This window comes from Amaranthus tricolor, chromosome 17, assembly GCF_026212465.1.
Source record: "Amaranthus tricolor cultivar Red isolate AtriRed21 chromosome 17, ASM2621246v1, whole genome shotgun sequence".
NCBI classification, from domain to species: domain Eukaryota; kingdom Viridiplantae; phylum Streptophyta; class Magnoliopsida; order Caryophyllales; family Amaranthaceae; genus Amaranthus; species Amaranthus tricolor.
In genome coordinates, this window is record NC_080063.1 from 6146795 (window position 1) to 6167503 (window position 20709).

The 20709-nt window shown below is 34.6% G+C and overlaps 3 protein-coding genes across 4 annotated transcripts; 2 read left to right on the forward strand and 1 right to left on the reverse strand.

Moving 5' to 3' along the window:
- The first annotated feature begins 1544 nt into the window (after positions 1-1544).
- On the forward strand, positions 1545-11773 carry LOC130804097 (protein DETOXIFICATION 44, chloroplastic). Of its 2 annotated transcripts, none has more exons than XM_057668425.1 (14): positions 1545-2025; positions 2110-2231; positions 5350-5508; positions 5596-5729; positions 6536-6671; positions 7225-7321; positions 7418-7518; positions 7868-8031; positions 9162-9233; positions 9358-9474; positions 10615-10710; positions 10801-10922; positions 11032-11124; positions 11321-11773. In XM_057668425.1, exons 1-13 carry the CDS (start codon positions 1757-1759, stop codon positions 11081-11083), a joined length of 1641 nt encoding a protein of 546 aa, XP_057524408.1. In that variant the 5' UTR covers positions 1545-1756; the 3' UTR covers positions 11084-11124; positions 11321-11773. The 2 variants fall into 2 exon arrangements, with proteins under 2 accessions (XP_057524408.1, XP_057524409.1); XM_057668426.1 differs by having other exon boundaries at positions 1633-2025; positions 7231-7321.
- A 2841-nt stretch (positions 11774-14614) lies between these two features.
- Positions 14615-15499, forward strand: LOC130804352 (dehydration-responsive element-binding protein 2E-like). Its single transcript, XM_057668764.1, has one exon. The coding sequence runs from the start codon at positions 14650-14652 to the stop codon at positions 15439-15441; it is 792 nt and encodes a 263-aa protein (XP_057524747.1). The 5' UTR covers positions 14615-14649; the 3' UTR covers positions 15442-15499.
- A 685-nt stretch (positions 15500-16184) lies between these two features.
- LOC130804351 (uncharacterized) lies at positions 16185-20426 on the reverse strand. The gene is made up of 3 exons (XM_057668763.1): positions 19389-20426; positions 18681-18772; positions 16185-16958 (listed from the first exon to the last, which is right to left on the reverse strand). Exons 1-2 carry the CDS (start codon positions 20325-20327, stop codon positions 18725-18727), a joined length of 987 nt encoding a protein of 328 aa, XP_057524746.1. The 5' UTR covers positions 20328-20426; the 3' UTR covers positions 16185-16958; positions 18681-18724.
- Between the last annotated feature and the right edge of the window lie 283 nt (positions 20427-20709).

Genomic DNA, 20709 nt, shown 5'->3' on the forward strand with positions numbered 1-20709 from the left:
ATATTTTGCCGTCCAACATTCATGCAGACCACGTGACACTCTCCTAAAACAATATTTTGCGGCAAATATCATCAAAATAATTAGGAAAATAGAAATTGCTTAATTGCTCAATTGACTTGATGAATAACTTTAATTGTCAATTAGGAACCTCAATTGCTTAATTAATTGTTTAATTCATCATGGCAATTAAAAATTGTCACTCATTTTCTACCATTTTAACTCGTGTACTTCTTTCCTACACATTCGGTATTGCAAAATTCTTATCTTGATTTCCAATCAAATCATCGTGATGTATGAAGTTCAAACAAAAATTGTAAAAGATAAACTATATAAAAGCTAGAGTCGTCATCGTCCTCATGCTATTTAGTAATCTCGATCATAGAATCAAAGAATGATTAGAGTCTCGGAGAGAGATAGACAACATACCATACTCTTATTAAAAAAGCTTGCGACCAATAGCACCTCAACTCACAAATGACCGGCAAAAGAAAATAGTCACCCAAAACATGCCAAAAGCTAAGCACGATAAACACAATATAAGGCATTGCAAGATAGCTATTGTGAATAATATTATTAGCCAAAAGAAGGGAAATAAAAATCCTATAGGCACAAACGACATAGATAATTACAATTTGTTTAGGACGCATAATCAACATCTCCAGCTAGTTTATCACTAGTTAAGCTCATAGAGAGATACAACTCACTCATATCATTCTTATTTTGCTTCTTTCACGTTTTCACGGGTCACGAATCTATCGTTTTCTTTGAAAATAAAAATCCAAACCCTTTGTTTCCCACATATATTAAGCCAAAATGCCTATAACCATAATTGCATTCCTTAATCCTTACGTATACAATTTATGGATGACTAAAAGTCACTTACATATTTATAGCTAGAGACATAGAAATCAAGCGAGGTTACAATTTCATTGAAGAACTACTATGTAAAACCGGTACAAAATACAATCCCTACTACAACCCGACATTTATAATGTACCTTTTGATATGTATTGAAAAGTTTAACTAGGACACTCAAAGACGATTTAGGATGAAGATGCTTAGAATCATGACAATGTGATTGATAGCTTTAGGTGATTGAATGTACCAAATGATTTGGGATTGAGCCATAAGTTGTTGTGATTAACTACGATCGATACACCATTTAAATATAATAACAACATATAAAACCACCAGAATATTGTTAGATGCAATTATAACGATAAAGGATAAAAAGATTTGGAATAGACAAGTGAAAAGTAAATAATTTCACTCAACAAACATTAGGCTCATCTACATATTCTCGTAGCTCTTACCATTACTTTGTGGATTGGATTAGCAAGCAATTAGTTAGACAAACCCTAATAGCAGGTGGGAATAACGAAAAATTAATCCTTCATATAAATGATAGTGTCACAAGATAGAAAGGAAAAACCTAAGCATAAGCTAACTCTCAACACAAATTATTGTGTGAGACAATCTCATCGAGCAACGCGCTTTATACATAAATTAAATAACTCACTTAGTATATAGTACGAAAATATAAACTGTATTTGAGATATCTCGGCCAAAGGCAATGTCTTACCCGAATAGCAAAAGTGTTCTTGGTCCTTATAAAAAGATAATTTTACCACCACAATTTGGCATCCCTCAAATCTATCCGTTAAATTAGTTGCACGTTTGATATTAGTCCTACTGCAAGAAAAAATCTGGGTGACTTCTGTCCTCCATAACCATCATCTCACTTGCAGATGTAAAAATGGCTACTTCTCTTTCTCATCACCTCTTATACATTCACTCTTACTCCCGCCATTACAATCACCTTCAAGCTTCATCTTCTTCTTCCGTCCATCCTATTTCTTTCTTCAATTTTGTTTCCTTTAAACGAAACCCTAAATTTTGTTCTCGTTCCCGACCTCTAGCCAAATCTAAAACCCCTAAATCTTCAACTCCTTCACCTCTTTCTTCTTCTTCTTCTTCTTCTTCTTCTTCTTCTGATTTTCATCTTCCTCCACTTCTTCGCTTTAGGTATTGATTAGTTTTCTGTGTTGATGATTATATGCTGTAACATTTATGTTTCTAATTGACTTGAATTTGGGTGGGAAATTGCAGAGATGCACTGAATTTGGATGAGCTTGGTCGGGATATGTTGTCGATTGCATTGCCTGCTCTTTTGGCTTTAGCTGCTGATCCCATCACATCTCTTGTTGATACTGCTTTTGTTGGTCATTTAGGTACTCATACCTTTTCATTTACTCTTATATGTTTATTGCTAAAATTAAATAATTTATCACTGTTTTCTCATTAATCTGCAAGGATAATTATAATATATAGGAATATATATCACAAAGATGCTAGTAGTAAGGAAACTGGAACCTAAAAGAAATCCTTATATTATCATCCCTAATGCTCCCGTAAGTGGGAGAATGAGGTCTTGGAGTGTGGAGGTCAAGAATTCCCAACTTGTGCATTAGTGGGTCTCGTTGCCCAATGCTATAGTAGCTACATTTTCCAATTTAACCATAGTAGAATGATTATAGGCAGGAACCAGTTTTGGAGCAATATTACGAGGCTAGAGGCAAGTGACGATCACAATATGACCATATTTTTTTCTTATTTTTCACGCCTTGATAACGAAAGTCTCAAAGAGGTTCAACAATGAAAAACAAATGAAAAATATAATGCAAAAGATGAATACAAGTGTTTATGAGGTATCTTGAATACCTCCCCTTAAAAATAGTTTATTATAATGAATTCAACAATTACAAGTATAATAAACCTCTCTTATCTTGAATACCTCCCCCTGAAAATAGTTTATTATAATGAATTCAACAATTACAAGTATAATAAACCTCTCTTATCTTGAGAACAATCTCTCAAGACCACAAATATTAAAGCAAAGTAAGAACACTCTCAAGTTTCTAATAATACAATAGCCCTCTCAACAATATGTGTGTTTTTGTGGTGAATGTTACTATGAGTGATGAATCCTATTTATAGGCAAGATATTCATCACTCTTAGTATTCCCTCATAAATCACCATAAACTCACATGTAACATCCCAATTAACATCCTAATTAACCATGACAATAAACATTACAATAAACAATAGAGTAATGCAACACATTATTGCATAGTAACTACAAATTCTGACCAAAAACAAAATCCAATGTAGTCTGCTGGACTTCCGCTCGACCGAGCCACTAACTCGCTCGGTCGAGCAAGCTTCCAGTGAAGCTACTGACTTGTTCTGGACACTTTGCTCGATCGAGCTAACACCACTTGACCGCTCGAGCAAGACCTTACTCGATCGAGCGGTTGGTCGAGCCATTCACAGTCTGCTTCTTTATTTGTTGCTTTGATCAAGCAACTCTTATCAATCGTTCCAAACCTTAAATCACTCATATTCGACACATCTTTATCAACCCTCTCTAAAGTACAAGACAAAGCATGTTCGATTATATGTTTAAAGTTAACGTCATCATTAAGATTATTGGTACTTGCTTTAACACGCCTAATAAATTACCAAGCATCTGTTTCAACTACTTAAATTCACATGTGATTGTAGCATTGAAAAAAATATAGCCTTTGCAAAAGAACAGGATACACTGTGGTTTACTGGTTTTTTTTACGAAATAGGAGAAAGTCCAAGTAAAACCTACCATCATCTTAAGGATCACCCAATGAGAGGGAATCTTACCGAATAAGACTCACACCAACCTTTGAAACTAGAATGACGCGAGACGCCTTGACACAAATTTTGCTTGATTTTGTGTTAATCCCGTCGTCCCTCTTAATAAGTGCCACTTACTTTTTTGGATGAAAATTAGTGGAAAGAGGAATTAAGTTGAGGATTAAGACCAAAAAATAAGTGGATAATAATAAACAAGGTTAAAGATGGAAAAAGAGAATAAGTTTGTGTTTAAGATTAAAAGGAGAGTTAGACCATTGTCAAAATAGAAAAGGGTGCAAAATTAGTGGAATAGATTAAAATGGAAAGTGATACTAATCGAGAGGGAGAAAGAGAATGCTTGAAGTGCCACTTCCCATGTTCCTCTATCTAAGACAAAACATGAACTAAATAAGCAAGTATTGTTCTCACCATCAACAATTATATGTGGGGATCAATAACCCTTCTTTATGGTTTCAGATTAACAAGTAACTTCCCCTCAAGTACAACCTGCATATAATTTTACTCGTAGGGAAATTTATTGGTTTAGTGTCTTACAATAAACACTTTATACTCGAGCATACTTTCTTTAACAAAATAAAAACCTTTTTGACTTTTGGGCCATCTCTAGGTTTTGATAAGAACTTATGTCACAACCTTTATTTTGCTCTCTAGTAGAGGGATGGAGCTTTAAAATTACTCTCCTTGGAAGAATTGACATGTGTTGTTAGAAATCGCACTCATCCCTTTATAATCTGCTTCAATCAAAGTCCTCATTGTGTGGCGAGGTCCCATACAACACACGAAGATTAGTGAAAGAACGCTTTAGTTTGTCTTATCTAGTAATTGAGTTATAGAAAATAAATTGTGAGTCAACTATGGAAATACAAAAAAATTCTCAACTCACAATTTACGTGGTAGTGTCACGTTCCTATCATGACTTGCCTCAGCACAATCTTCCGTGAGTTTTGGTAAACTCTTTGGACAATGCTTAATTTTCATTGTATCTGTCAATACTCAATAGTCTTAAGGTTCCGGTCACATGGCTAATTGTTTCGGTGTCAATAATCCAAGAAAACTCATTATTAATTAACATGTATGATAGCAAATTTGAAATTCAAAATCAAGACTCTCTAAAAAAGATGCTTTATTTTGTTTGCTCACCAAGCATGGACTTGGAGCATCACTTGAAGGCACTAGGTTTGTTATGATGAGGAGGAAATTAATTTTCATTAACTAATAATTATCTTCATCAGCTTCCGCACATGATTTATAATAGTAACTATCTAGATAGATTTTCGTGCTAAATACGATTTATGAATGTTTTTAATAAACTTTCTAATTATATATATAACTAAGTTATTATGCAATTTTTAAATTGAAAAGATGATTTAAGCTTTTCTATTTGACAAATTTTGAATTATGTTTGCATTTTCCTAAAAGATTTATCCCTTGTTTTATTATCTTGTGAGCGTTCTTTGTTGCACAAAACAGGCTAATCTTTTTGGATAGGTCTGGACTCTGGAATTAAATATAATTTGTTGTTTCTTGCGATTGGGTAATCAATATTATGGCTTGAGTGGCTGATGCTTAAGCTTAGTAGGCTGCAGATCAGTATGTATAAGTCACTAGTCAGTGTCTTTATTGAGGGTTTAGATTTTTTTTCCTTTGTCATACTGCAGGGTCTGTCGAGTTAGCAGCTGTTGGGGTGTCAGTCTCAGTATTTAACTTGGTATCAAAATTGTTTAATGTCCCATTGCTCAATGTGACAACATCCTTTGTTGCTGAAGAGCAGGCATTGGCTAGCATGCAAAATGAAAATTTTATTCAAGCTGGCCAAGGTATTCATTCAAGAAGAGATCCTTCATTATCTATCCTCAACATAAAACTGTTATTTTTGTTTAGGCCATTGAGTTTGGTTATTGCAGGTTACGGAGAAAAGAAAAAAGCCCTTCCTTCAGTGTCGTCGTCTTTAGTGCTTGCTGCTGGCCTTGGGTTGGCTGAAGCTGTGGCACTTACAGCTGGATCTGGATATCTAATGAATATCATGGGTATATCTGTTGTATGTCTGACTTTACTTGATATTTGTTATAGATTCTCTTGTTTCAATTTGATTGGATAATCCTTGTAATCATTCCCAATTTTGTGATTGAACTTCAATGCTCTTAATGGATGGATTTTGATCTTCATTGCATCATTACTTTTTTAAATTGTACATTTTGCACGATAACCACCTCCAAAAAACAATTCACTGTTTTAATAGTATTGAGATGATCAATAAAAGTTTTATGATCTAAGTTGCATTGTTTACTGGGCAGTATCTCTTTGAGATTATTGTTCAGTTTAATCTTCAACAAGTTGTGTTCATCTTGCAATTTTGTTATTGGTCTTATGTAGAATGTGAATCTACGGATACCTTGTTGAAAAATTGCAAAACAATCTCAATTATTATGGCCAGTAATTATGGAATATTCCAAAGTAATCTCAATTATGATGGGTACTTCCTTAAATGATCAGGTGATGTAAAAATAACCTATTACTTTAATTGGGATCATTTTGGAATATTCCATAATTCAAAGTTGATTGTTTTTATAAGAACCAACAAACCTAAGAAAAACTTGACTGTTTGAACAAATTTACTGTTATCTAGGATCATTTTGTGACGGCGCCCCATTAGTTGGTAATTGGGATTATTCTTGAATGATTCAAAGTTGAGATTATTATGAGAAAGTGATAATAGTCAAATTATTATGATAAACCTTTATTATTAACCATGGCTGTTCTGTCGGTACGCCTCAAATTCTCTCTACTATCAACTATCAACATTTGATATTGTTTGTAAATTGCAAGTACATGTGGGTGTTACAGGATTCACCGATGCGCCAGCCAGCTGAGGAGTTCCTTGCAATGAGAGCTTTTGGTGCTCCACCTATTGTCATTGCACTTGCTGCACAGGGAACTTTTAGAGGATTTAAAGATACCAAGACACCTTTGTATGCAATTGGTAAGTACTCCAAAAACCTCTCCTTTGAAGTTATGGAAAGCATGTCAGTGCATGCTTGACCTATCTTTCAAATCCTCAGTAATGCTGCCATGCTGAAACTTTTAGAAAGTATGGATTCATTAAGTAGAAAAGAATATGTATTCTACGTGAAGTATTCTCCTCTATTGATATTCTTATATTATCTTTTCCCCTGTTGATAGATGAAGGAGAACATATAAAGGAATAAACATTCTTTTTGTCCTTTCACACAAAAATCTCATTTTGTTTTACTAGAAACTTATCCCTTTTATTATAAACTTATCCCTTTTTAAATTCTTTTTTTGTTTATCTTTTAAGTTATGAGCCAGATATGGTTGGCTAGTATTTCTGTAAATTGGAATGAATAGGTTTCAATTTCTATTATTGAAGACTTTATAGTCAAGTAGAAAGCAGGGAGTAGTGATCTAGTAGAGTTTCAATAATTATAGTATTGCTTTCTTGTTTGCATATAGTTGAATTTTTTCAGAATAAAAAGTAGTGTGTTTCTTTTTTAACACTTTCTTTCTATTGGCAGGAGCAGGAAACCTACTCAATGCAACCCTAGACCTGATCTTGATATATTTCTTTGGCTTTGGTATTAGTGGTGCTGCAATAGCCACTGTAACCTCTGAGTAGGTCAATTCGTTTCACAGCACTATGAATGCGTATCATTTACCTTCCCGTGTAGCGAAACTCTGTTTTTGTAATGTTATTTCTCTTTCTAGCAGATACTTGATAGCCTCTATCCTACTCTGGAAGCTGAACGAAGAAGTATCTCTTACTTCTCCAAATATTGATGGTAGAAGATTTCTTCAATATCTTAAATCAGGTAGGATCCTGCTGATAAAATTAGGGTTCTATCACTTCTCATGTTTGTGGATCTGACATTATTGGAGATGCGATGATATCATATGTTATTATGTTGCAGTATATTTAACTAGCCTTTAAATGCTAATTTTTAGTCATCATTCATAAAAACTGAAACTTTTGGTGCTGGAATATTTGGTCATTGAAACTTTCATTATCTTTTTCTAGTTCCATGCTGCCAATCCCATGAGCGTAGTTACTAATGTCTTAATTATTTAAATGGTTGTGAAGCTGTAGTTGCATTCTAATGTACATGAGAGTTCTAGCAGCTTTGTTAGTTTCATCCTCAAGTGCAATTATATGATCTACAGGAGGGCTCTTGATTGGAAGAACTTTATCAGTTCTTGTACCCATGACATTAGCTACATCTATGGCAGCAAGAGAAGGTCCTGTACCAATGGCTGGTTATGAAATTTGTGTGCAGATATGGCTGACAATATCATTATTGACTGATGCTCTGGCACTTGCTGGGCAGGTAAACTCCTAACTGAACTCAAATGCGTTTTCTTTTTCCTTACCATGTAGTACTCTATCTGTTGTTGCATATGATTTCCGTGGTAGATCGTCTTGGCATGAAACCAAATAGATTATTTAACTCCTCACATTTAATTAATTACCTCTAGATTGAAACCTAGCCTAATGTAGACATATTAATAACCATAGGTTTTATTGAACAAGTCATCATAATTAAATTCAATCCAAGAAATATAGAGAAAATGAACTTATTAATGGCTCCCAAAAGAGAGTAAAATCCAGAAAATAAGAGTTAATTTACAAGTGTAAAGAAGGTCTATTTATAATAAATCTCCAAAAAATAGGTTAAAAACGAAAACTAAAGAAACGGCTTGGATACCAGTTCGGGTGTTGGGTATATCTGCTCAGGTATTTGACTTTTTGCAGATTTAAAAGGCTACAACTTTTTGCTTCGAATTAGGAAAGATAATTCAAGAGCTTTCCAATGAAACTAGTCTTGAATCAATGCGACTTATATATCAAAAGTTATGGTTAAATTACTAAACACATGTCAAATTTTCCCTCTATGCGCATTTGATAAAAATACTCGACCAGGTGTTGAGGTACCCGATTGGGTATCGTAGATTTAATTCTTAATTAGCTATGACATGAAACACCCGACTGGGTACTGACCTCGTCACAAAAGTCCAATTTGCCTTAAATTCTTCTTAGTCTGGAGGAGTTACCCGACCGGGCATTGAGCATGTTATTAGGCTCTTTTCCTCTACGACTTCGTCTGGTGTTTTACTTTCTCTTGGCACTCTCCTTAGCTCCTCCAATGGTTCCATTAACTCCAGTTTCCCCTTCGTTTCATCACATTTACTTGCAGAACGCTTGAGAAAACCAACCTTTCTAAACTGACATATTTTGAGTAGAAAACATCTATAATGACCATAAAAGATCCTTAAAATACAATATAAATAAGGGGAAATACATGTAAAATATGAGTGTATCATTCATCTATGAGAATCTCTCTTTCAATGGGTCTTCGTTCAAAATTCAGGAGCTAAATTGCTCATGTTTGTCGGGTGATGGTTGACGTCTGTGTTATGAAGCCTCCGTCACATCTTTTTTCCTTCTTTCTTTTTATAGGCCCTTCTTGCTGGTGGTTACTCCCAGGGTAACTATGTGCAGGCACGCCAAGTTGTTTATAGAGTGCTGCAGGTGAGAACTATTTTAAATTCTTAACAAACCCCTCTAAACTACTCTTTCGATATATTCTTACATATTCAAATTGTAGAAGAGTTTAAACTCACAGCGCACCATCTATACTATTGATTATTTGCAGATAGGTTTTGTAATTGGAATGGGTTTGGCAGTCATTTTGTTCCTTGGTTACGGAGGGCTTCTAAACTTATTCACATCAGATGCAGAAGTCCTGAAAGTTGCCTGGTCTGGTATCTTGGTATGAACTTGTTCGTATGAACAATTCGTCTTTTGTGATTGACGAGTAATGCTATTGTAAATAATGTAATTGGTATGGTATCTTGGTATAAACTTGGTCATATGAACAAGTCTTTACCTTTGTGATTGATTAGTAATGACATTGTAAAATAGAGTATCTTAATATGTTAATGACGGCTTGAGCTGTTCTGTATGGTCTTTTCTGTCCTCAGTGGCCAGTAGTCCCTATTGAATCGATTCAGACTTATATCCATCTGATATGTATGCCTATGGACATTAAAAGGCCATCTGTCTTATTGAGTTAGAAATCAGGATTTACTTTAGGTGTTTGTCCTTTGAAAGCCCTCTATATGCAGTTGATGCGCTTCTATTTTATAAGAACCTATGCATACATTAAGATCTTCCGGTTTTCATTCTTTTTCGAATATTGGCTTTATTTAGACTTGTCTAAACTGTTTGATTTTTGCTGTCTTTTCTTCAGGTTTACCTGTTTATTTACAGAAGTTACAATGCATTTATGTTGATTGAACAATTGAGGAAAATAATCTTTGTATTCATGCCTTTACATCTTTCATCTCTTCTCTTTTAACCCCACAAATGTATATTGCAACTGTTCTGCCTTCTGAACACTTTTCAAAATGTTCCTGTAAGTATATTTTGCCAGGTTTTCCTGGATCGTCTTATTTTACTTAAATTCCAATATTGATTGATTGTTGGATTGAGCATTGCTTTTAATTACAAGATACGGATCTAGATATTTTGGAAAGCTTCTAGGCTGGAGATAGACTAGGATATCAACGACTTGTTCCATGTAGCATGTAGCATGGACTATTACTCATAAGTGACAAGACAAGAGGCCATTTTTGTTTCAATGATGTGTCCAAAATATGTATAGATTTTTAATTGTTTGTATGTGCATTCTGCACGCTTATTTTTTTACGGTGTATGAAATTTATTTCTATTGATTCCTGCTTTTGTTCATATTTATATGAAGGGCTTCTTGTTATACTGTAATCAGCTATATAGATCATGCTTTCATTGGCTTTGTAAATTGTTCGTCCAAGATGTTGTGAAGCATGATGATGTCGATGGCTGTAACATTGAATATGCTAGATGATCTGATTGCTATACTATTTTGCAGTTTGTTGCTGGATCGCAGCCGATGAATGCAGTTGCATTTGTTTTTGACGGACTCTATTATGGGGTTTCAGACTTCGAATATGCTGCCTACTCGACGGTAAAGTTTATTACTAAACCATACATTTGAGAAGTTGTGTTGATCACAAGATATTGTGATTAGCTATACTCCATATCTTGCTGTTAACAGGTTGTTGCTGCGTTGATATCATCATTATTTTTGTTGATTACTGCTCCTGCTTTTGGTCTCCCTGGTATCTGGATGGGGTTGTTTCTGTTTATGACCTTCCGTGTAATAGCTGGAAGTTGGAGGTGAACTTCTGTTCGATGAATTTTAAAAATCACAAGCATTCAATGCTTTTTACTTGGCTTTTATTTCCATTCCTCATTGTTCAAACATTCTAAATGATATTAAATATAGGTTGGGCACAAAGAGTGGACCATGGATGAAGGTTTGGTCCGAAACAGATTAGGGGAATGGCCGACAGGGGCGAATCTAGAACACTAGTATAAGGTGAGTCAACCATTTAATTGTTTACATGTAAACTGAACCAACTCCACTACCAATGCTAACATTCAATGTTAATGAAGTATATTATTATTTATCAAAGACCGAGCCATGGTCTAAGCAGGTCCCGACCTAGATTATCCTATGCTTCATTCATGTCCTTTTGAGTATTTACCACCTTGTGGTTTGCCTTCTTAATCAGGCTCAGATGATGACCGAGACTTATGGGCGATGTATATGCAATAATGAATCACTTAATGAACTACTTATCGACTTTGATATTGGCATATTTGAGCCCAATGTGACGTGTTTCCAGAATTTCATCGGACTTCTGGAGCGGATGAACGTTGATACAATGGCAACATAAGATGAATCAACATTTTCACAGATTGATGTTGGTGAATAATATTGCTGAGCATTGGGATCTCAATGTTACAGCTCTCAATTGTTGAATGTAAATACATACAGAAAAATAGCATCATTCAACCATTATTTTTTTTTTGTCCATTGCTTCTTTGTACGCAATTGATTTCATTGCAGTCTACCAAAATTGTCACTTTAACATCAGGAATGGATGATGACAATTGACATATTTGCAATGCAATTTTCTAAAATTTGAAATAATAAATTTGTTTTGCATGTATGAATGTATAAATATTCTGACTCAGTAATCTACTATTGTTATTTGTCCTTAACCAATACAATCTTTTATTATTTTAATATTAATATTATTTAGACGGAATTCAAAAAGTCAGATATATAGATTTTAATATTAATAGTAAAAATTACGTGGTTCCACTCCATTCAAATTGGAGATCATAATGTTACAACAAAGTTTCCTAATGACATAAGCATCAAGATCAATGATGTGATAATAAGAGCTATGCACTTATCTTAATATATAAGTATCAGTTGAATTATAAGATATTCTTTGATAGGTCCAAAATAATTTTTTGTATATCTTTACAATGCGAGAAATATCAGTTTATTTGTTTTTAAACCTATATAACGCGGTCAATACGATACAATACGACTTTGTTTTTACACTATGGCGTTAAGTGGGTCCAACTTAAGCATTTACACTGTATTGGGATCATCTTCATTATTTTTTTCCTATTACCCATGCTAAGATTTTAACACCTATTTTAAAATAAAAAAAATAGAATTTCAAAAATTTCCCTATTTCCTTCGTCAAGCAAATTCTAACCATTACATTGAGTAAGAAGTGTTCATTTGGGTGATCGGGTCGGTTTCGGACTGATGTCATTCGGTTCAGTTGTATTTCGGATCGATTATTTTTCGGATGCGTGTTACGGCGGGTCACACTCGGGTCAGGTCGGTTAGTCACGATTCGGTTGAAGATCAGTTATTTGAGCTATCGGGTTAGCATCGGTTCGGTGTCGATTGAAGTTTGTATCGGGTAGTCAATCGGTCTCGGACTGTCATTGGTTAATAATTGGTTCGATTTTACCGGGTACAGATCGGGTTCGAGTATTATTTTCCAGTAGAATTCGGCTACGAATTACTAAGTACTATAGATCGAGTTAATATCAGATTAAGTTGTTAGACATTTTTTAATTAATGATAAGATTCCTCCTAGTTAAGGCAAAATAGTTAAAATGCAAATCAGTTAGTGATTATTACTTTGTTACTTTTACTTGTTTGACTGTAAATTAAAATTAAAGTTTTATCATTTTTCATCTAAATTGATTAAAAATAGTTAAATAAACATTGACCATTGATTATTAACTCTAAATATATGAAACCATGTATGTATAAAATTTAATTTATTAAAACTTCTATTACTTTATTCGATTAACTAATAAGATGATTGAGTATGAGTCAATCATACCTCTATGTTAAAAATTGGTTCAGGTTTACAGCATTTCGATTAAAAATTCATTCGAGTTAAGTCGGTTTTAGCCGGATCAAGTTCGATTTTCAGCATAATTCGAGTCGAGTATGACTCGGTCGGTCACTATTAGGTTCGGGTAATCTCGGTTAACGGTTATATGTTGGTTATAAAAATCGGTCGCAGCTCGGGTTCGATTTTACGATTTTCGGTCGTAAATCAGTTCGGGCGCAACTTCGGTTCGGATAATGTCGATTCGATAAACCTAAAAAAGAAACATATTTTCATGTCGGTTACCTTCCGTTTCAGTTCGGATTTTCGGGTCGGATCACATTTGAACAACTCTAAGACTATCCATTGGAGAGAATCCTATCTTGTTTACACTATGGGGGTGTTTGGTTTTTAGCTTATTGCTTAGCTTTTTGGTTGACTTTTAGCTTTTGACTTATTGGTTAGTCAAACAGCCAAAAAAATGTTTGATGAATGACTTTTAAAGCAGCTGAACTGGCTTTTAAACCAAAATGAAAAAGCTACTCCAGTTAGCTTTTTTAGTTAACTTTTGGCTTGTTGACCCACTTTTTTTCTAATAAACAGTTAACAACAAATACTCAAATTTACTAAATATCTCCATAAACAGCTAGCTTAAAAGCCAACGAAAAAAAATAATATTTTCAGCTAGTCAAACAAGTCAATTAAAAATACCAACAACCAACAGCCAATTGCCAAACAAGTGTGAATTGAGGATTGAAGAGTAAGGCAGGGAAAGAGGAAAAGATGAACACGTGAGGCAGGTGACGTGTCAAGCAGGGAGAGATTGAAGTGTCACTCAGCCCTACAAATAACACCACGCATCATCAGATCATCAGAGGTTGTTGAAATCCCTGGTGATGGCCCCACAAATACTAAAAATCCTATAAATACCATTTTTACAGAGCCTTTTCCTTCGCTTTTCAAGACACTTCCTTGCTTACTACTTTGGAAACCTCTTATCAATATCTTCCCGGAGGACCATACTTATACTCCTGCTTATCAACCATGGATTCCCAACTTTCTCAAAGGTAAGTGCAATTTTTATTACATAAGTATATATGGTTGCAGGTTGTTTTGTTGTTGTTGTAAACAGAAGTCAGACCAAAAATATACAATAATTCGTTAGTCGTGTTGGATCTTACGTATTTTACATTTTTTTGTAATTTTAAAGCCTCAAAATAAGCAATTAAACTAAAGTAAAAGCAAAATAAATAATTTAAATTGTTATTAATATTGTTATAGGAGGGGTAAGAAAGGAGAGTGCACCTTGTTAAACTAAAGTAAAAGCAAAATAAATAATTTAAATTATTATTAATATTATTATAGGAGGGGTAAAAAAGGAGAGTACACTTTGTCCAGAAGAAAAAAAAAAAGGAAAAAAAGAAATTAAGTGTTTTCCTTTAAATCTTTCTACTTAGAGATTGTTTTTTTAACAAAATTTGTTAATGTTTTCATTTTAAATCCCTCTCCGGTCTCCTTCCTATATGTTATCCAAACAAAAGATTTTCTATTCTTTCAAATTTCTCTCCCTTTTTCCCTCTATTTTTCTCTATCTAAATACAGTGTGGCCCTTTACATATGCCCAAAAGACCAAAACCACCCATCATGATTGAAGTTCTGGAATAAGAGTACATGCTAACAGAGAACCTATGGTTGTGTACAGAGGATATATGAATGGACGAAGGCGGCGAAATGGGTATAAATCAGTGGCACAAATTCTTGAAAAATGGAAGATTCACAATCAACAAATGGGCAATTCATCAAGCATTGATGAAGCCAAGAAAAAGGTACAAAAGGGTCCAGCAAGAGGATCAAGAAAAGGGTGTATGCCTGGTAAAGGAGGCCCTGAAAACTTGGATTGCACATTCAGAGGTGTAAGGCAAAGGACATGGGGCAAATGGGTTGCTGAAATTCGTGAACCCATCAACTGTAGTGCAACTACAGAGTATAATGAACAGAGAAAACGCAGCAGAAGATTATGGTTAGGAACTTTCTCTACTGCCATTGAAGCAGCCTTAGCTTATGATGAAGCAGCTAAGGTTATGTATGGCCCTTCTGCCATTCTCAACTTTCCTATTCCAAAACAAGATGATTGTAATTCAAACATTTTAGGTCCTGATTCTCATACAACTAAAGGATTTGAAGAAGAACAAGAGAAAAACCAGCTTAAATCATCCATGAATTTAGGGTTTGATTACACCCAAGAATGGATGATGGACCCAATTGGAGATCCTAATTTGGGGTTGAAGCAAGAAGAACAGCATGATTATGGGTTTATGGATGATCATCCATTGTTTTACACTGACTCTTGGTGTCATACCAAGTCTTCTGTTGATGGTATTATGTCTAACTACAAATTACAACCCACTTTTAGTGGTAATTTAGGCTTTGATTTCATCAATTCTTCTGATGGGATCATGTCTAACTACCAGTCTTGTTGATGAATTATACTAGGAGCAGCACAAATGGTTCAGCAGAGGGTTTTTTTTTATGCTTGGTTCTTTTTTCCCATTTGGATAGTAGAATTATTTGATAATAATGCTTGGTAATGTTCTGGGATTAGAGTGTAGGTTGTTTTACCTCTATAGACTAGAGTTTTTTTCCAACAGATTTGGTCCCAGATATATCAAGGCCCATGGGTGTAGCAGCTAGCAGTAATAGTGTCTTATCAGGCATATTAGTGTTCTATCCTTTGTTCAGTTCCACTCATTTTACGTCATTTTAAATTACGATGGCTGGGTGGTTTTTCACATAAATGATACATTAGTGTTGTATCATCAACAGCTTTTAGCAGTGCAATCAGTTTTTTTTGGCTGTGCATGCTCTGCAGCACCGCTTTTGATATCTTATCTTCCAATCATAGTGTCATAGTTACTAAACACTACTTCATCAGAAGGTTTCGTATTTTATGGTTTTTTTTTTCATATTTTAATACGTGCAGTAGCGGATTTAGGATTGGATAGCACTGAAGATATATAACCAAATTATCCAAATTTCCAAAATTTTGCTAGTATTAGCTTATTATTAATTATTATAGCTGTAAAGTATCGAGATTATTACATGGTACAATAAATGCGCTTTTCGATTTATAGCAGCAGTGTATAATATGAAAATGACCATAGTCTCATGAAAAAGACCATGGTTTCGTATAAGAATATGAAAACGACCATGGTCTCATAATATAGTAGTGTAGTGGTGAAATTTTGCGACAATAATTTATAGATGAGCTAAGTTATGGTCTCTTATAAGAAACTTTTACAAGTTTAGTATGTAAACACTAAAGATTAAAACCAACTCTTATAAGAACTAGAAGGGAACTAACTCTTGCTTGTTTAGGTGAGAAGTGAAGAGAAAGAAAGAGAGAATTTTCCCTTTGATATATTTAACTTTGAAAAGATTAAAATCTTAATAAAAATCATTTAATTAATCCCTTCAAATCCCTTATTCAAACAAAGGATCTCTCATTTCTCTAAATTCTTTCCTTTTTTTACCTTTATTTCTTTTCATCTAAACATAGTGTTAGTGAAATAAATTCGTAGTGTTTTTTAAAGAAAAAAAGCTCCAAATTGTTCAAGTTGATGATATTTTTGCGAAACACAACACTGGCTACCTGATTTATCTACTTCCTACTACGATTTCTAAATATACTACAAATTGCATTTCAGCTAAAATTATTGCATTTCTGCTACAGTTTGCTTCAATCGGGCGCTACAATCATAGAATTTAAGATATCTGATCCACAACTGAACGGCTGTACAATTCACAAACAACCAAAATGCGACAAGACTACATGTATACCCAGAATCCTTTGATTATGTAAGAATATGCTCTTCAATCAAATTGCAATAGCAAAACATCGGTTTTCTTTCATCGAATGATGCCAACACAGTTCTAAATCTCTGCACATTGTACTAGCAGCATCCTGCTGTCTCATTTACAAAATTGCTGCCCTTTCCAGCTGCAGTGTAGAAAGGAAAGTTCAAACTTGGATAACACAATAACAGTTCTAAATCTCAATTTGCAATAGATGACCATCAAAAGGCCAAAAAATGACGGTGCTTATACATGACTGGTTCTAGATTGATACTTGGATACCATTAAAACCGTGGGAACTTGCAAGAAATGGCCAACAGATTATACATCACGGCACTGAAACACGCATCAGCTAGACTTAATCTGACAGGTTAAACTACACACTCAATTAAAGATATAAATGTGAATAGTCTGGAGTGAAGGTAATAAAAATGCATTTCACAAGTTCAACTATAATATTCATATAGCGCAGTAGTTCTACCTTCTCTGCAATACCAATATTAGAGCCCGTGTGGTTAATAAAATACAATCTCCTAACAAATTTTCCCCATTAGATGGGGTGTCACATAGGAGTATCATATTCATACTCTAAGTACATGCCATTGGCAGTTTGAAGTCAAAATTGATATGGGGTCAAGGACACATCTATAACTAAAATGGTAAAATGCATCTTCATGTGCAAGACCAAGCTACAGTTGCTCATAATCAACCAGGAGAAGTGATAAACAAAGACATTGTTTTCTCCCGACATCTCAAGGTAGGAGTAATGACTATGATCTATAAGGTATTTCGGCTGCTATTTTCTAGCAGAGGACATAAAAATATATCGCCTGAAAAGCAAATTTGACTCAATTGCTTTCATCAACACAAATTATTTCTATAACATGATAGAGCTAATGTGGTTGATGATGTAGAATATGCTAACAAAGTTTCCCTACAAGATGGGATGACACATTGAAAGACTAAACAGTTGTTGGCAGGTCAAAGATAAATTGTAATGGGAGGTCACTGCTCTGCACGTGTCTCTAACTAAAAGGTACGAGTCACTGACCCTTGAGAATCTGCTCTTAGTCTACCGAAATAATTGAAACAAGTGATTAATTTATCCAGACATCTCACAGTAGAAGTAGTGACAAGTATGATGACAAGGAACGCATAATTAGAAAAATACTTGGCAGAATCTCTATAATGCCTAAGCCCCTAGCTTTTAGTTTATGCACACTTCTTACCTCAAATGCTAATTAAAGCAAAACCCTAGCAATGATAAGAGGGAGTGAAACAACAAATTATGCCTTCTCAAACAAAGAAATATGTCCCTAAACATTCAAATCAACATTTTATTATCGTACATATCAGAAATATATGCAATAATATCTTTATTCGAAAGCCTTGATACCACAAAAATTTGGCATCGAATTTTTTCTCTGACATTCAAATACTAGAAAGAAAGAAGCCCATTGGTATTAAAAGGACAACTTTAGCGCTTAACACTCAAATGTTGAACCAAAATTTACTCTTCTAGGAAGCTAATTGAACGCAAACGGTTGCACAAAAAACAGTAGACTGAAACTCTTCAGTAGGACACTTTTCAAATAACCATTCTTCTTGGGTCACCTGTCTATTGTCTTTAAGATAGAAATTTCACATGCTCCTCACTAATCAATCAAATCTATACTCATCTAAACCCACCCAAAGAAAAAAAGTAGCAATAAGTGTAATACTAAATCCAACAGCACATAATATAATAAGCAGGACAATCCAATAATAAAGGCTAACTTCTCCTGAAAGGGAACTAGAAGCAAAATACTGAAATTTTTGCTGTAGGAAGCAGTGACAAGAATACACATAATAATTGTAGAAATATTACCTGAAATCAGATCAAAAACTTGCCCCAATTAATCCGCAACTACATCATTCTATCCCAGCAACTTTGTGCCTTAACTTCATGTTGTGATTGTCCTACACGAAACGAATGAGAAATATAATTAGTTTCTTCACTTATACCATCACGAAGTGTACTAGTAAAGATAGAGCTTGAATTTCTATTTTGTTCTGAATTGCTTTTCTTGTATGTTATTTTGGTTTTAGCCATGTTGTACTGCATTTGGTTACTTGGGAGATCTCCTAGATGGTTTGTCCACTTTAACTAAATGGTTATTGTTATTGTTATTGTTATTGGTAATAAAAAGACTATCGAAAGCAAGACATTAATGACGCAAGAACTCACACCATATTAGCATACACATCCACAGACCACAATTACAAAACTAAAAACACCACATTAGCATAATAACACCAAATTTTTTATAACCAACTACTGCTGAAAGATACCACATTATAAAAACTCAAATTCAAAGCAAAAAGTTCATTATACCAAATCTATAGTGGATATTCAACCAAAACATCAACAAATATTCCAGATTCCAAGTGCATCAAACCCAATATACATCAACATTTTCCAATTTCTTCTGTTAGTATAAAGTAAAAATATGCATCCACCATTCAAGATATAAAAAGCAACCATATACACCAATAATTTCTTTAAATTCATATCTATTAAACCAAGAAAACCTACCATCTCAAGAACCTTAGCAGAAGAGGTCTCAACCTGTCTAGCTAGAGAATCAAGCTTAGCAAGCATCTTCTCATACAACTCCTCAACTCCAGTCATACTATTCACAATATCTGATCCCATCAACCTACTTAAACTCCCTATCTCATAACCTTTTGCATACAAATCCAAATCTTTCTGATCTTTCGCAAGTCTCTTCATCTCCTTCGAATTCATTTCTTCTCTCTCCTTTCCATCCTCCCTCATAGGGGACCCACCTCGGAACTCACACGGCAAGCACGGGAGCTCCGAATCCGGTGAAAATGCACTGTAATGATTTCGAAATGCAGGGCCAACGTTAACCACATCAAGCGGCATTGCTTCAAACGAATCATGACGAAACTGAAAAACTTTGTACTCATGAGTATGAATTAGGGTTTGTGAATAGTGCAACGGCGTTGTCAAGAGAAGGAAGATCCGTGGAGAAGAATCGGGTAAGAGAGAACGAGAGATAGAGAATTCGCAGAGTGAAGGACGAAGAGGAGATTTCCGGCGGGCAGAAAAATACCCAATGACTTGGCGATGGTGTTGACGGCTAATCAAAGAAGAGAGCTCGTTGGAGGAGTTTCCAGAAGTGATGAAACCATTAATGGAGACGATTAGAGAAGAAGGAGAAGGAGAACAAGAAAAGGAATCGTCAGAGAGAGAAGATGGAGTGTGGAGAGAGAATTTACCGAAAAGAAGACCTTGAATGTTTGATGGAGAAGAAGAGAAGCGGTTGATGAGAGAAGAAAGGATTGGACCTGAGATTGCTACCTTCTGTAATGGAAGGTCTTCCATGGCGGAGATGGCGGATGAGGAGGAAATTGAGGGAGGAGGAGATGAGAGAGAAAGTGAGTTGAAATCTGGGAGTGAGAGAGTTTTATTTTGGTTATGTCCGCTTGATGGCCTGATGGGAGCCATTTGTGATGGGTAGTATGGAAATGTTAATAGGCGCCAGTCCAATTTGCCTCATTTTCTATGGTATTTGTGATTATGCTTGTTCTTGTTGTCGTTGTGATTGTGATTGTAATTTGTAAAAAGATGTAGAGTGATAGATGTTATTCTTTTTTATTCATTTTAGGTGTTTTATTTATTTTTAATTTTAATTTTTCTTATTTTATTGTATTTGTGATTATGCTTGTCCTTGTTGTGGTTGTAATTGTGATTCGGGAGAAGTTGCAAAGTGATGGATGTTGTTCCATCCTATTCATTTTAGGTGTTACATTTAATTTTGGGATATAATTTTTTTTGTCATTCTTAAATTGTATTTTATTATTAGTCTATGAGTCAAAACATAGTCATG